At 45.0% G+C, this 13,499-nt stretch overlaps 1 protein-coding gene across 4 annotated transcripts in view; it reads left to right on the top strand.

Annotated features, from left to right (window-relative positions):
- Positions 1-13,499, top strand: part of ADAMTS17 (ADAM metallopeptidase with thrombospondin type 1 motif 17) — a 325,031-nt gene that overhangs the window by 211,584 nt on the left and 99,948 nt on the right. For all 4 annotated transcript variants that reach the window (XM_055326445.1, XM_055326443.1, XM_055326444.1 and 1 more), the window contains exon 14: positions 4,073-4,200. In XM_055326445.1, coding sequence (XP_055182420.1) covers positions 4,073-4,200 — 128 coding nt within the window. The remainder of the gene's footprint in view (positions 1-4,072; positions 4,201-13,499) is intronic.

Raw genomic sequence — 13,499 nt, 5'->3', positions numbered from 1 at the left:
TTTGGGGCCAGATATGGCCAAACCATTTTTGGTATTAGGTAACAACAGTGCATCAACCATGTATTAATACTACCAGTGTGGTCCAAGGAGCACCCCACCGTCCAGGGAAGCACATGGATGCCTCTTTCTTCAGGGATGGGATGGAACCCATGAACAGTCTCTAACTGGGATACTGAATACTACCAACAGCTTCATGTCATCAAGGCTGGTTTTGCTACCAGATACGTTTGCCACAAATGCAAGAAAATGCTTGCAGTTTTCAGAGCTTTTTGGACTTCTGAATTGTGGATAAGGAGAAGAGACTTCTTTCAGATTCATCAGCCATGAGTAGACACAGCTGCTCTGTATCTGAATTTTAGTGCAGGTTTTTCAAGAGAGAGAGACTCTAATCAGCCCACCTGTGGTCACGTGGCCACTCTTGGTCTAATCAGTTGAGGCCTCACAAGGAGGAGCTATGAGGCTGTGATGGAAAGAAAGACTCTGTTTGGTATAGCTACAGTCGGGTGACTGCTGCTGGTCCAATCAACTAAGGCCTGGTTCTGGAGTCGTGGTGGGCAGCTTTGGGAGTAGGGGAGGGTAGCCTCCTCAGCATGTATCCCACACAGATAGCCAGACAGAGCTGGAGTGCACGCTTGTGGTAGCCTCGAAATTCAGTGTTGTCTCTCAGTAAGACCTTGTGTCTTCATCACTATGAATTACCAGGGGGAATCCTCCAAGCCCCTGAGCTCATCTCCCCTGCCCTGTCTGTGGTTTCTCCATCCAGGTATATAAGTCCTGGCAAAAAAAAAAAAAAGTAGGCCAGTGAGACACCAGGAACCACACCAGACAGTCCAGCCTCAATCAGAATTTCATTTTAGCACACATCAGCTGTATAAGAGGAATGCTCTAAGCTTCTTTCCTTGGAGTATGTGGTTATATGCCTTTAAGAAGATTTGAGCTCCTGTACAACTAAGAATGTAAAATGCTATGCCCAGAGGGGAATCACAGCACCTCATTTATCTGGGGATTAACTGTCCACCCAAGGTAGCTTGGAGGAGAATTTTCAGAGAATTTTGAGGGGCTCCTCCTCAACTTTTTATAAAGATTATCCCGAGTCCCTTTGAGAGATAGTGCTATACCTCCTTAGAGGTGTAGGGTGCCCTAAATTCTGAGCACAGACCTCAGAAAAGGAGATGGACAAATGGAGTTTTAGCTGAGCAAAGGAAGTGTTACCTCTGGACTCTATTCTGGAGTCTGTGTGCCCCCAGACTGCCCAAGCCAAGGAGGACAGTGTCTGTGGGTAGGAGAGTCCAGTGCACATGGAGTTGAGTGTACCTTCTTGCCTGGGGTCATGGCCAAAAATCCCTTCATCTGTGGATCTCCACTTCCCTGATATTTTTAACAAAGAGCCCAGCTAAACAATCTTTATCCCCTCCAAGTCTGGTCTTTCTAACTTGCTGCAAAAGATCCTCTACTTTTCTGCCCAAATCCCATTTCCATTTTGGCCCAAATCAGTTTCACCCTTGGTAGTTTAATGGACAAGTACACAGCAAATCCCAGTTGAGGTAGACTGTGAAATGCCCCGTGAAATGGGCCTGAGCTGCATAGAGTGGAAGGAATGGCTCAATTCTCCAGACAGCAGGCTAGAGGCAGCCTTGAAAAGCATGCCCTACTCATCTTTCTTTTCCAGCAGTGCCCAAAGAGTGCCTTGTGTGATGGAGGGGCTCAATTCCTGTTTTTGTTTTGTTTTGAAAATTTTGTTTTCGTTTTTTGGGGGTTTTTTTGGATGAATAAACATGGAAGCATCATTACTTACCTGGGAAGCTACTCTTCACAGCAGTTTCCCCTGACCTCCACAACTAACTCTAACAAACAAGTTGAATGTTTCCAGTGAACCTCTGTAGCTTCTTTACAGTGTTCTAAGGCAAGACATCCTACTGGGCATGTCGGTCAGCAAAGCTCCATGAGACAGGAGCTTTGGAAAGCTGCTGAACATGTTGGTGGTTTAGTGAATGTCATTCAGTCATGAAAGCCACAGACCCTGGATGGGACAACACATCTGCTCTGATAAGAACTGTCTAGCTGGAATTCCAAGGTCTTCTGAGACCAAGTAAACTCCAGAAGCCTTTCTCTTCCCCTGCTCTTGATCATCTGAGACCACTGGAAGGACCCAGTGGGGAAAAGGACCCAATGGTGGAAACAAAGGGCCTGACGGAAGCAGCACAAAGGTATTAGTGTTTCTCTCTTTGGAGGTTTCTTTATAGAATAATCACATAATGTCACATAAATGTCATTAGATTTATAACTGAGAGAAAGATAAGGGTGCATTCATCCTTCTCAGAGAAGAAGAAAATCTATTCATTTATTTAAAAATGAGCTTGAAGTTTTTCTCCTAAAATCAAGAACAAAGCAAGGATTTCTTCTTTCACTGTTTCTTTTCAACATCACACTGGAAGTCCTAGCTAATGCAAATAAGACAAGAAACAGAAATTAAAAATATACAGATTGGGAAGGTAGAAATAAAACTACCTTTGTTTGCAGATGACATGATCATCTATGTAGAAAATACAAAAGAATCAACAAACAAACAAACAAACAAAAAAAACCTTCTGGAACTAGTAAGCGATTATAGCAAGGTTGCAAGATATAAATGTACAAAATCACTCAGTTTCTTATATACCAGCAAAGAGCAGATGGAGTTTAAAATTAAAAACACAATACCATTTACACTGACAACCCCCAAAATGAAATATTTAGGAATAAATCTAACACTGTATGTAGAAGATATATGTGAGGAAAATTCTGATGAATGAATTAAAAGAATTAAATGAGATATTCCATGTTCGTGGATAGGAAAAATCAATACTATCAAGATGTCCGTTCTCTCTTGACTTGATTCAGTGCAATCCCAGTGAAATCCCAGCAAGTTATTTTGGGGATATCGACAAACTCATTCTAAAGTTTATATGGAAAGATTAAAATATTTACCAAGTCCTTCTATGAGTCAAGTCCTTGGCCTAGCCTGGGGACAAGAGATTAAAATTTCAGTACCTTGTCCTCTGTAGTCTCCAGTACTGTCAGTTCTTCAATCAATCTAAAGATAAATAAGATCCAAACTCTTTTAGAAATGGAACCCACCTTAAAAGAAATCCCCTTATACATAAGTTACTCAAACAATTATAAGTCAATAAGATAATGGTTAAGGGCTTTGAGGAGGTGTATGCAAAGTGCAGATGGAGATTCCATGTCAGAGATGGCATGAGAGGAGAGAGCTCTGGAGTAGAAGCTTCTGGGGTAATAGGAAACTTCCAGAAAGCTTTGTGCAGAGAGGGATTTTCAGGCAAAGGAACAGCCTAAGCAAAGGCTATGAGAGCTTGTCATGTTCTAGGAGCTCACTTGGTTCCAAGAGCAGCAGAAACCAGTGTTTCCCTCCTGCCTGGTAATATGACCCTTACAAGTTGTCTTGGAGGCTCCTGTGTTCCTATGCTTTACTCCCTCCCAGTTTCTTCCAGGACCTTCTTGCTGCATATCACAGCCCTGAAGCTTTTATCCAGCAGCTGGTGGAACACTAAGGCACTTAGCAAAAGCCACTGCTATAGAGACATACATAGGGACCACACCCCCTCCTACCCAGAGGCATGCTCATTCACCTTCTCCCTCTATCCCACCCCCACAACAAGATAAGCTCCCAGGCTCTCCCTTGATACATATTCAACTCAGGGGTTAGCACACAACAAAATGTTTGTTCAGCATGGTATTTTTAATGCCTTAAGGAAAAGGAATACTATACGTTTACAAAGGATGAAGAGAATTAGGTGAATAAAAGCCTACAGAGCCCTCACTCATGTGTTGTTTACCTATGTCTGAGGATCCTTCTCTATTTGCTGGGTTGTGTTCCAAGGGGCAGGTGCATGTCTCTGAGGAACATGTGCTGGGTTTCTGTGACCTCTATTCCATACTGACCTCTCAGCCTCTGGGCCACCACCTACATGCACCTGCACCCTGCCAGCTCATTGCCTTCATGCACCTGCACCTTTCATGGCCTACAAACCCCTTCCTATATCAATGTCCACCTTCCTCTTTCCCTCCTCAGATAAACCATGTGAACTCTACTGCTCACCTCTTGGGAAGGAGTCCCCACTGCTGGTGGCTGACAGGGTCCTGGATGGCACACCCTGCGGGCCCTATGAGACCGACCTCTGTGTGCACGGCAAGTGCCAGGTGATGTGTTTTCCTTGTGTCTTTTGTGGGGCTTCCTTTGGAGGGGAGGCTCCCTCACCCCAGAAGGTTTCACAGTGGGGCAAAACTTTCGGGAGGCTTGAAACGGATTTTCTCAAGAAGACACCAGTGGTGCTATCTCCTGCAACCTGGCACCCCTCCCTCCCTGAGCAGTGACTGAGCATAAAGCCCACCTACAGGCCAACTGGGAGTTGAGGTGGCTGGAAAAATAGTGGCAACATAATAACCTCAAAAATCTTAAAATAACTTTAGTCATTCTGACAAAGGAAAGAAAAGGTAAAATACTAAGGTAAGACTGGAAGATGTGTATGAATATATTGTTGGACAAGTTATACTGTGTTTACCTACAACAGATAGAGTAGAACAGTGCAGATTCCTTCTCAGGTAGTATAACAGGACTATTTATCCATAAGAATGGGCATCCTCCTGATGTGTGCAGCAGCTGGAATTGGGGTAGGGAGTCAAGAGGCTGTGTATTTCCAACACCCAGAGGGCCATGACTCAGGTAGTACCACCCTCCATTATGCTACATGTGCCGTATTTCCTGAAAACCCAGTTTGATCCCCACCTATCATGAGAAGAGTCCTCTCCCTTAGCCATGGACACATGCTACCTTCATGGTTGAGTCCAGGCTCCCTCAGCCATGTTCTCAGCAGGTGAGCCCAAAAAGAGCTGGAAGAGGCAATTGTTCCCAGAGCCCTAAGCCAGCAGATGAATAGCAGGAGTGCTATGTACTTGGCACAGAAAGGAAAACCAGGTCTTGCTTCCGATTTTCACTTTACCTTGTTTGGCCTCCATGGACCAGCACCTGCAGCATGAGAGTAAGCAAGGAATCTAGTCACCAAGGGCCCCTGAGGGGCCTTCTCATTTTGCTAGGGAAAGAGAAGCTGTGTCTCAGGAGCCATGTGACTACTGATGCTTTGGAGTGCCCACACCTCCCAAAGTCAACACCCATCTCTGATGCTCTGTTTCATGGAAATCTTAAAAACATTTGAAAAATTGTAAATTCCAAGGATCACAGGGGAGAGAAACTGTCATTCCCCTTAACAGCACTAGTGCCAGAAACCTGCCTCCAGGCCTGGGACCCACTGACCCCAAAAGGTAGTGCATCCTGTTTGTTCTATTTCCCAACACCTGGCCAAGGGCAACGTTTTGGTGAATCAATGAAGACAGATGGAGTAAAAGAGAGGAAGGCAGAAAGACACAGACACAAACACAACTTCTAGGGTGGTGCCTGTGGCCATTTCAACCCTAGTAGATTTTTTTCCCCCTGCAAAGCGCAAACTAGTCCCAACCTGGGATTTTTCCTGAAAAAGCTTGACAATATCCAGACTCCTTTAGCACTGCCTGGCTTTGTTATCAATTCAGATATGTGTGTGTGTGTGTGATAGGCACTGGGTGCCCAAGCGTCTTGGCAAGGCATCCTTATGGGAAGGAAGCAGTGACGGTAGTGGAGCTGGGCCCTCGAGGTTGTGCTGTTGTTGTGGAGAATGTGCAGGGCCTGAAGCGGTGTGAACACAGGTCTTATCATTGTCACTGAAATGAGGAATTGCCAGCATTTCTCTGCAAACCTATTAGCAAGTCAAGTGCAGGAGGTTTTTCTTTCCTAAATTATTCACTTAAACAGACCTTGCTACAGCACAATGATGAACATTTCTTTAGTGACAGTTTTCCAAGTAAAAGCACTTGTACCCTTTAGAGCAGCACCATCTGAGCCACCTCTGGGCTTTTGCCAGCGTCTTTTGCAATGTTCTTGCCAGCATGCAGGCATTTCTAAGAATCCTGAAATTTCTGGCCAGCAGGGTCAGTATTAAGTGGCCAGACATGATTTCAGCTCTAAGTGACCAGTGCCAATGGGCCCTTTCTATGACCTTGGAACCAACCACACGCTTGTCAATTAGTGAATCTTCCCTGTGCCATGACAGCAAAATAGCCAGTTTTTCAGTGAGAACAATATGGATGAGATGCCTCTCAGGGTCTCTAATAACCTGAAGTCTATGGTCATCTGGCACCTTTGAGACAGAGCCTGCCCTGCACTTAGATGTGATGGTGCACTTGCCCTGCACTTGGATGTGACAGGTACAGTTGCCTTCCCAGTCCTGAATGCCACCCCACCCATGCCTACCCCCTAATCTATCTCAGATGCCTTCACCACCATCATGGTCATTGCATTTACTGACCCCTGCAGTGAGACTAGCCTAACCAACCACCACCCCTTAACACAGGAGCACTGGGGCACCCAGGTGCAGACAGTGCCCCTTTCATGATGTTTTGTGGCAGGTGGGTAGGCTCATGCTCATCAGAGCCTTGCCCTACCCCTGTTGGTCTCAGAAGTACCATCTCCTCTGTATGGATGTGTCTCAGTTACCAGCTCCTCCAGGCAGCCTACCAATCCTCACAGAAAGCCCATCATCCTGGTAGGGGGTGGCAGCATGTACCTGGAAGCACCTCACGAGATTAAGTCCCTGAGAAACTACTCACTTTCTGAAAGAACTTAAAAATACCACCTGTAATTTTTCTGACAATTCTTAATCCTCAGAGAAAAACCATAAAGGTTATGTTCAGCCCATTGTGAATTCAATTCTCACAAGAATCCAACTTAGTAAAGTCACAGTTAAGTTTTATAATGAAGTTGAACATTGCTGAATAGAGTATGAGAAGTTAGGGGCGTGTGGGGAGGGGCAGAGTTGGTTGAGTATTTGACTTAGGTCATGATCCCAGCGTCATGAGATCAAGCTCCATGTGTTGGGCTCCACACTCAGTGCAGAGTCTGCTTAAGACTTCCCCCCCCCGCCCCTGCACATGTGCTTGCATACTCCCCCCCCAACTCTCTCTTTCCCTCACTCTCTCTCTCTTGCTCTCTCTAGAATAAGTAACATCTTTTTAAAAATAAAAAAGTATTAGAAATTAAGTATAAGTACAGTATTGATGCCTAGTTACAGTAATTGCCCAAGTAGAATATTCTGGATTCCTATGGTACTTGTGAATGAGTAAGGCAAGAAAAATTGGTTAAAGAGAAGAATAGTAGTAAAAAAAAATCTCAGGAGTTTAGTAAACAGAGGATCTGTACTTATTCATCAATACTATTATCTGATTATAATGGATAAAAGGTAGAGATCATCCATATTTTGTATAAGACAGTGCTTACAGAAATATTGCCATGGTTCACTTACTAGCTTTTTCCTCTGTTCCCTTCAGCTATAAATTTTGCTATTTTGGGGTGGCAGAGGAGTTCTGGGAAATTCTGACAAGCAGTGACTAGTTGGTAGGGAATGGAGGGGACGAGAGGCTCCCAAATGGCATTTTGAGCAGATTCCATTAAGCTCCAAATAGCGGGCTGATTCAAACCATAACATGAAACATGGAAATGCCATTTTATTCTATTTTTACGAGGACTGAGTTAAGTTTCATTTCAGTGAGTCACAAATTATTTAACATGCTGAAATGAAACTTAACAGTGCTCATAAAAGTGGGAGTGAGTTGGGGAAAGAAACACAAACATTGTCTGTTTTTCAGCAAGTCTGTATAAATCAGGAGTTCCATCATTCGCAATTCCTACTGTTGGCCTATGAGGCAAAGAAATCAAGTTAATATGTTTCTAATGTGTGACTTTGCCTCACAGCTACTGAGTTTCAGTGGGTGAGTCAAACTGACAGATCTGCATATACCTGAGACCCACTACACTTGGCTTTTCTGTAAGGCCTCACTAACTTGTGTACACTTGTAGGCATTATATTCCAATTAAGGTCCCACTTCTTTGAGATCCTAACTTGTGTGTACATATCCTGGGCTTGATGAACACCAAAAGACCTTGAGGTCCCATAAGCTTGTGGGAGGGATTGTGTCCAACTATCTTTGTTCCCCCAGCAGCTGGGGAAACAGATTGAAAAGAGAACAGATTGAACACAGAAACACATTGAGTGGATGCATAGGTGGATGTGTCACTTGCTCTTAGAAATTCAGTGACTCTGGAATCTGGATACCATTTCAATGGACTATTTTCATTGTCCAGGATTTATTAGCCTCCCACTTTGTGTACAGTGGTCCATTCAGAAGTAGAATTACTGGCAAAACCTAGAAGAATTATAAGACTCTGACCTCAGAGTCCCCCTGTGTAAAGAGGGTAACAAGCATGCAGGAAAATGTACCAGGATTTCATGCTTGGGCCTATATTTCAACAAAACCCTCCTGGTTGCTGCTTCTCCCCACATCATGACCCTGCAGTTGGCATCTCTGAAATGTGTGACTGTTCGTGACAAACCTTCACTAACAGCAGTGCCTAAAACTCTGAAGTCATTGCCTGCACTTCTTCTATCTGATCAACTTCCCTCAGCAACTTCTGGATTAAGCCAATAGATGGAGCCTCACACATGCTCCTTTCCCATGACAGGACTCTACTAAACTGATGGTAAAGGTAGGATAGCACAAACCATGATGCCGAAGAGAAGCAGAGGCCGCCCTGTGATAAAAGAAAGACACCACCTCTTTCTGGCGAGTGGAAGTGGATGGAAGTTCCACTGAGGGAACAAATCAGCAGACGCCAGAACCATAACAAATAGAGAGTTGGAACAGAATGCTTGAGGGCATCTAAGACTTGGGAACAGAGGGTGAGAGTGAGGTGTTGACTGAAACTGAAGAGGAGACAAAGAAACCACATGGCTGGCCCTGCACTTGGAGCTTTACAGGCTGTTGGGTGATGATCATGCAAAGTATCACAGTTGTGGGATCAACTCTTCAAAGGCAGCTGGAGCAGGTGTGTGATCTCAGAACTTGTGCATAGTACTTACCTCCCTGGGTTGGGGAGTGGACTCCAGTTTTCTCCCTACCAGTTCCAAATGGAAGCCTACCACACAACACCTCCCATCCCCAAATACAGAGCCCCCTCAGTCTACCTTTTGGTGCCTCAATCTCAAATATGAGTGGTCAACCAGAGATCATCAGCTATTTGAAGAAAACCAGCAACAAGAGCAAGAAAGACCAAGAAAAACAGAGAAACCAACCCTGGCACAAAATTGGGATAATCATAGAATTCTCTGCAGCAAATTATCAATCAAGCACAGGGATAAAATAAAGTAATTTTGAGATGCAGAATAACTCAGAAATTTTAGTTTCCTTTCCATGCATCTGTTCTGAAGAAATTATATGTGGTTTAGCAAAATTAAGGTAAAATCAAAAAGAAGACAACAAGCACAGCAAGGGTTGATGCAGCTAACCCAGGAGCCCAAGAAATGCCAGGCTGGGTGCTGTGGTACTGGCCTAAAAGCCTTCAGTTAAAATTAAAACAAGAAGTCAGTGGCATCCCTCCAACAGAAGAGAATGAGGCGTAGTTAGAAGATTGCTGTGAAGTTGAAGAAAGCAAGTGCTTCTCCTCCTGGCCACAAGAAAAAACAAAAAAATAAAGACCATCCAAACCTATATGAAAGAATAACCTTCACAACTGGGGAGCAGTTGCTGGCAGGTTTGGGGCACAGAAGAGAGAAGCAGAGGGCCCACTCTGAAAATAGTCTCCTGCTCCCAGCCTGAGGCCCAGCTTGGCAAGAGACCATCTTTCTTATGCATTTAGTGAATACCTCTGATGTGCTTCATATCATGGTGGGCATTGTGTCTAGGCCTGGGGGACAAGGGCACAAAGAATTGTAAGACATTGTCCTCCATGTGCTTACAATCTGTCTTGAAAATGAGACATTCATGGGAGACCTTAATAACCGAAGGCAAAGTCATGATTGAAAGCCAGTGAGATTTGGTTTAGTCACAGCAGAAGGTACATAGGGTAGAACTTGATTTATTCTTCAATGATTTATTGAGCACATTCTATGTGCTAGACTTTCAGTGGTGACCCACCCCAAAGAGGTCCCTGTACCCATGCAGTATACAGAGGAGAAACACAAACTGACAAACATGGTCATTCCAAGGACTGGTCTATGTGGAGAAGAAAATGGTGTCATAGGTTGAGAGGGATTATAGCTGAGGAAGACTCTCAGTGGCATGGCAGGTATCTTCCAAGTCCTTGGAATGAAGCAAGGCTATGGAAGGCTCCAGATTTGAGTTTCTTTTCCTTGGTGGAGAGGTGTAGAAGTGTAACCGCCCATGAGTAGAGGACTAAACAGCATCTAGGTGATCTGTGAGGCCCTCACTTGAGGGCATTTTGGGTTTTACAACTAGACATTCTATCATGATGGAGCATCCCATGGATCATTTACCACATTGTAAGGGGGCTCTGCTTCCTGAGAGTAGAGGGGAGCCAGCCTGTTGTCCTTGCAGTTCTCCTGGGCTCCAGGATGCCTCAGCCCAGAACTGCTTTAACTCAGAGGATGGAGGCAACAGGGGTTACTTCCCCAGTGGGAACTCATGCTTAGGGCTCTTCCAGGTGGAGGGTATTAGGCATATACTGCCCCCTCGGGAAACAGATGGCTTGGCATATGACAGTAATGGCTATCTCCATGAGGGTCTCTATCTCTGAACTCCAAACCTAGGACAGTGGTCTCCCAATATGACTTGGGCCCCTAGCATTACCTTGGAGCTCATTGGAGATGACAAATCCTTGGGCTCCATCCCAGCAATGAGTGACCTGCCCAGCCCTTTAGATGATTCCCACATGCAGGAGTTGGAGAACTACCACCCCAGGTGATCCTTTGTCCGTGGGCCTGGGAGATCTTCTGCCCACCCTAGAAATTGACCAATGCTGGTCAGACTGGGGGAACTTGTTCCCTTTAGGCTTTCCAGGGCACACAGAGCAAGACTTTGTCTGAAAGGGCATACCATCTTCATAGACTAATTTTAACCCTCATTACCAACCAAAAAATAAGCAGATGGTCCAGTTTCAGAAAGGATCCCCCAGTGTCTCAGATCCAGATATGAGCCCACACTCTTTAGATGCTGTATTTAGCCTCTTGAGAGGAATAGATGTTGATGAGTATGGGCCTCCCTGGGCTTGCCTGTAAACATCTGCTTGTCTGGGGCAACAGCATCTCCTCCAGGATCAGCCATGAAGGCACCTAGTGCTGGTCTGGCTATGTAGGGGCTTTGCATGAGATCGTTAAGCCATGACCTTTTCTCATACTTGTCTCTTTCCCACCAAGGTCCTTCTTGCAAGGAACCCTTGAGGAGAAGTGTTTTGCTCATCAAGGAAAGTATGTACCCTCCTAAGGACTCTTCCTCCCAGTGAGTCCCTGTCCTGTTCCTCCCTAAAGTACCCCCCATGCCTGTCCTTCCTGCTCCTGGGTGAATTCCTGCTCTGGCAGATTGCAAAGACATGCTTTGCTCCTTGTCCTGATCTCCTAGTCAGACTGCAGATGGCTTTTGAAATCCTAGCACAGATCTCTACCTCATAGGTGGTGTTTCTCCTGTTTCTTTAGCTTCTTTATTCTGAAGATTTCTACATTCTTGCAAACCCAGCATGCTTTCAGAGGAAGCCTCACCCTCTCCAGAAGTTCTCCCAGTGACCTCACCCTTTGGCTGAGGATAATCAGGGGAGATACTCAGCCAGCCCAGGATTGGGAGGCAAGAGGTGAGGGACTGCTCCTGACCCTGCCAGATGGCCTGCTGTGTGGCCTCAGATTCATCAGATGCCATCACTGGGACTGGGATGGGCAGTTGACTGGACAGAGTGGGTGTTAATTTAGAATATCTAGAAAGTATTTAATCAAGAAGCTGAGAAACCATTCAGATAGTGGGTAGCCAAGCCAGAGACCCATTATTGCTGAGTGGGAGTGTGGTTAAAAGACAGTAGGAAGCCCATGTAGGAAGAGTCTAGAGCTGAAAGCACCAGAGAGATGGGGAAGCCACATATAGAGTCACGTCAGGGTGACATGAAAGAGGCCAGTATTTGGGAGCCAGAAACCAGCTGGAGCTTTAAACACAAAGGAGCAATATAGATGGGCAGCACATACATGTGCAGCCCCACAGATTTGGTGGCAGGGCCTTTGCTGAGCATACTGGTCAAGCAAGATTTTGGGTCTTGGCTGCCTTGAATTCTTAGCCTGCATCATTTTCTATCAGGCAACTTGACAGCAATCAGCTAACAGTCCAGATCCTGAATCTAGGCAACTCCTGCAACATGCTCTAGCTTCCAGGTGCCCTGAAGCAGCTGGTCTACCTCCAGGCCACTCTTGGGTGTCCCGCCCAGGCAAGGTTACAGTCTGTGCTGGTTACCATCTGAATCTCCATGTGTCGCCTAAGTCTCCCCAACTCCTTCAAGTCCACTTGCCTGCATTTGTTCCTTGCCTGGCCTCTAGCTGCTAAGGCCCCCAGTCTTACCTTTAACCTGTCTTTCTACTATTTTGAACACACTTTAACTTTCCTGGTTTTGTTCTTTGTTTTTGTTGTGTTGTATTGTGGGTCCCCCCCCCCCAAAGGCTGCTCTTTTTCAGTTTCTTAATGGCCATTTTTTGGACTAACCTTGCTCAACACTTAGTATATCTTCAGGTGTTTTTTTGTTTGTTTTTTTGTTTTCTTTCTCTCTCATTAAACTTTTGTTTTAATGGGTCTCAAAATTCTGTGAGAGATTTTTGGTCAAGCTGTTTCCATTAAAAAGTACTGATTTTAAAAACTAATAACTTAAAACTGACACATACACACAAAAAAACAAATGGGCCACAAAATATTCTCCTTTCCTTCTGAAGGTTTTATGATGCATTGGTATCATTAATTGGTCTTTTACTATTAAACTTAAATGGCCAATTGACACAAACAGCTCTGAGACTGTTCTTCCGCTGCTGATTAAGACTGGGGTGGCAGGTATTGGGGATAATATCGATTTAGCCTTCTGAGCTTTCTGGGCAGACTTGGTGACTTTGCCAGCTCCAGCTGCCTTCTTGTCCATTGCTTTGATGACACCCACAGCAACTGTCTCATGTCACAAACAGCAAAACGGCCCAGAGGAGGATAGTCAGAGAAGCTCTCAACACATATGTTTGCCAGGAACCATATCAACAATGGCAGCATCCCCAGATTTCAAGAACTTGGGACCATCTTCCAGCTTTTTTCCAGAACAATGATCTATCTACTCCTTCAGCTCAGCAAACTTGCAAGCAATGTGAGCTGTGTGACAATCCAACACAGGTGCATATCCAGCACTGATTTGACCTGGATGGTTCAGGATAATCACCTGAGCCGTGAAGCCAGCTGCTTCCATTGGTGGGTCATTTTTGCTGTCACCAGCCACATTGCCACGACGAACATCTTTGACAGATACGTTCTTGACATTGAAGCCCGCATTGTCCCCAGGAAGAGCCTCATCAAAACTTCATGGTGCATTTCAACAGACTTTACTTCAGTTGTAA

The sequence above is a fragment of the Nyctereutes procyonoides genome, unplaced genomic scaffold (genome assembly GCF_905146905.1).
Source record: "Nyctereutes procyonoides isolate TBG_1078 unplaced genomic scaffold, NYPRO_anot_genome, whole genome shotgun sequence".
NCBI lineage: Eukaryota > Metazoa > Chordata > Mammalia > Carnivora > Canidae > Nyctereutes > Nyctereutes procyonoides.
The sequence above is the reverse complement of the archived record's forward strand: the minus strand, read 5'-3'. Positions and strand labels throughout refer to the sequence as shown.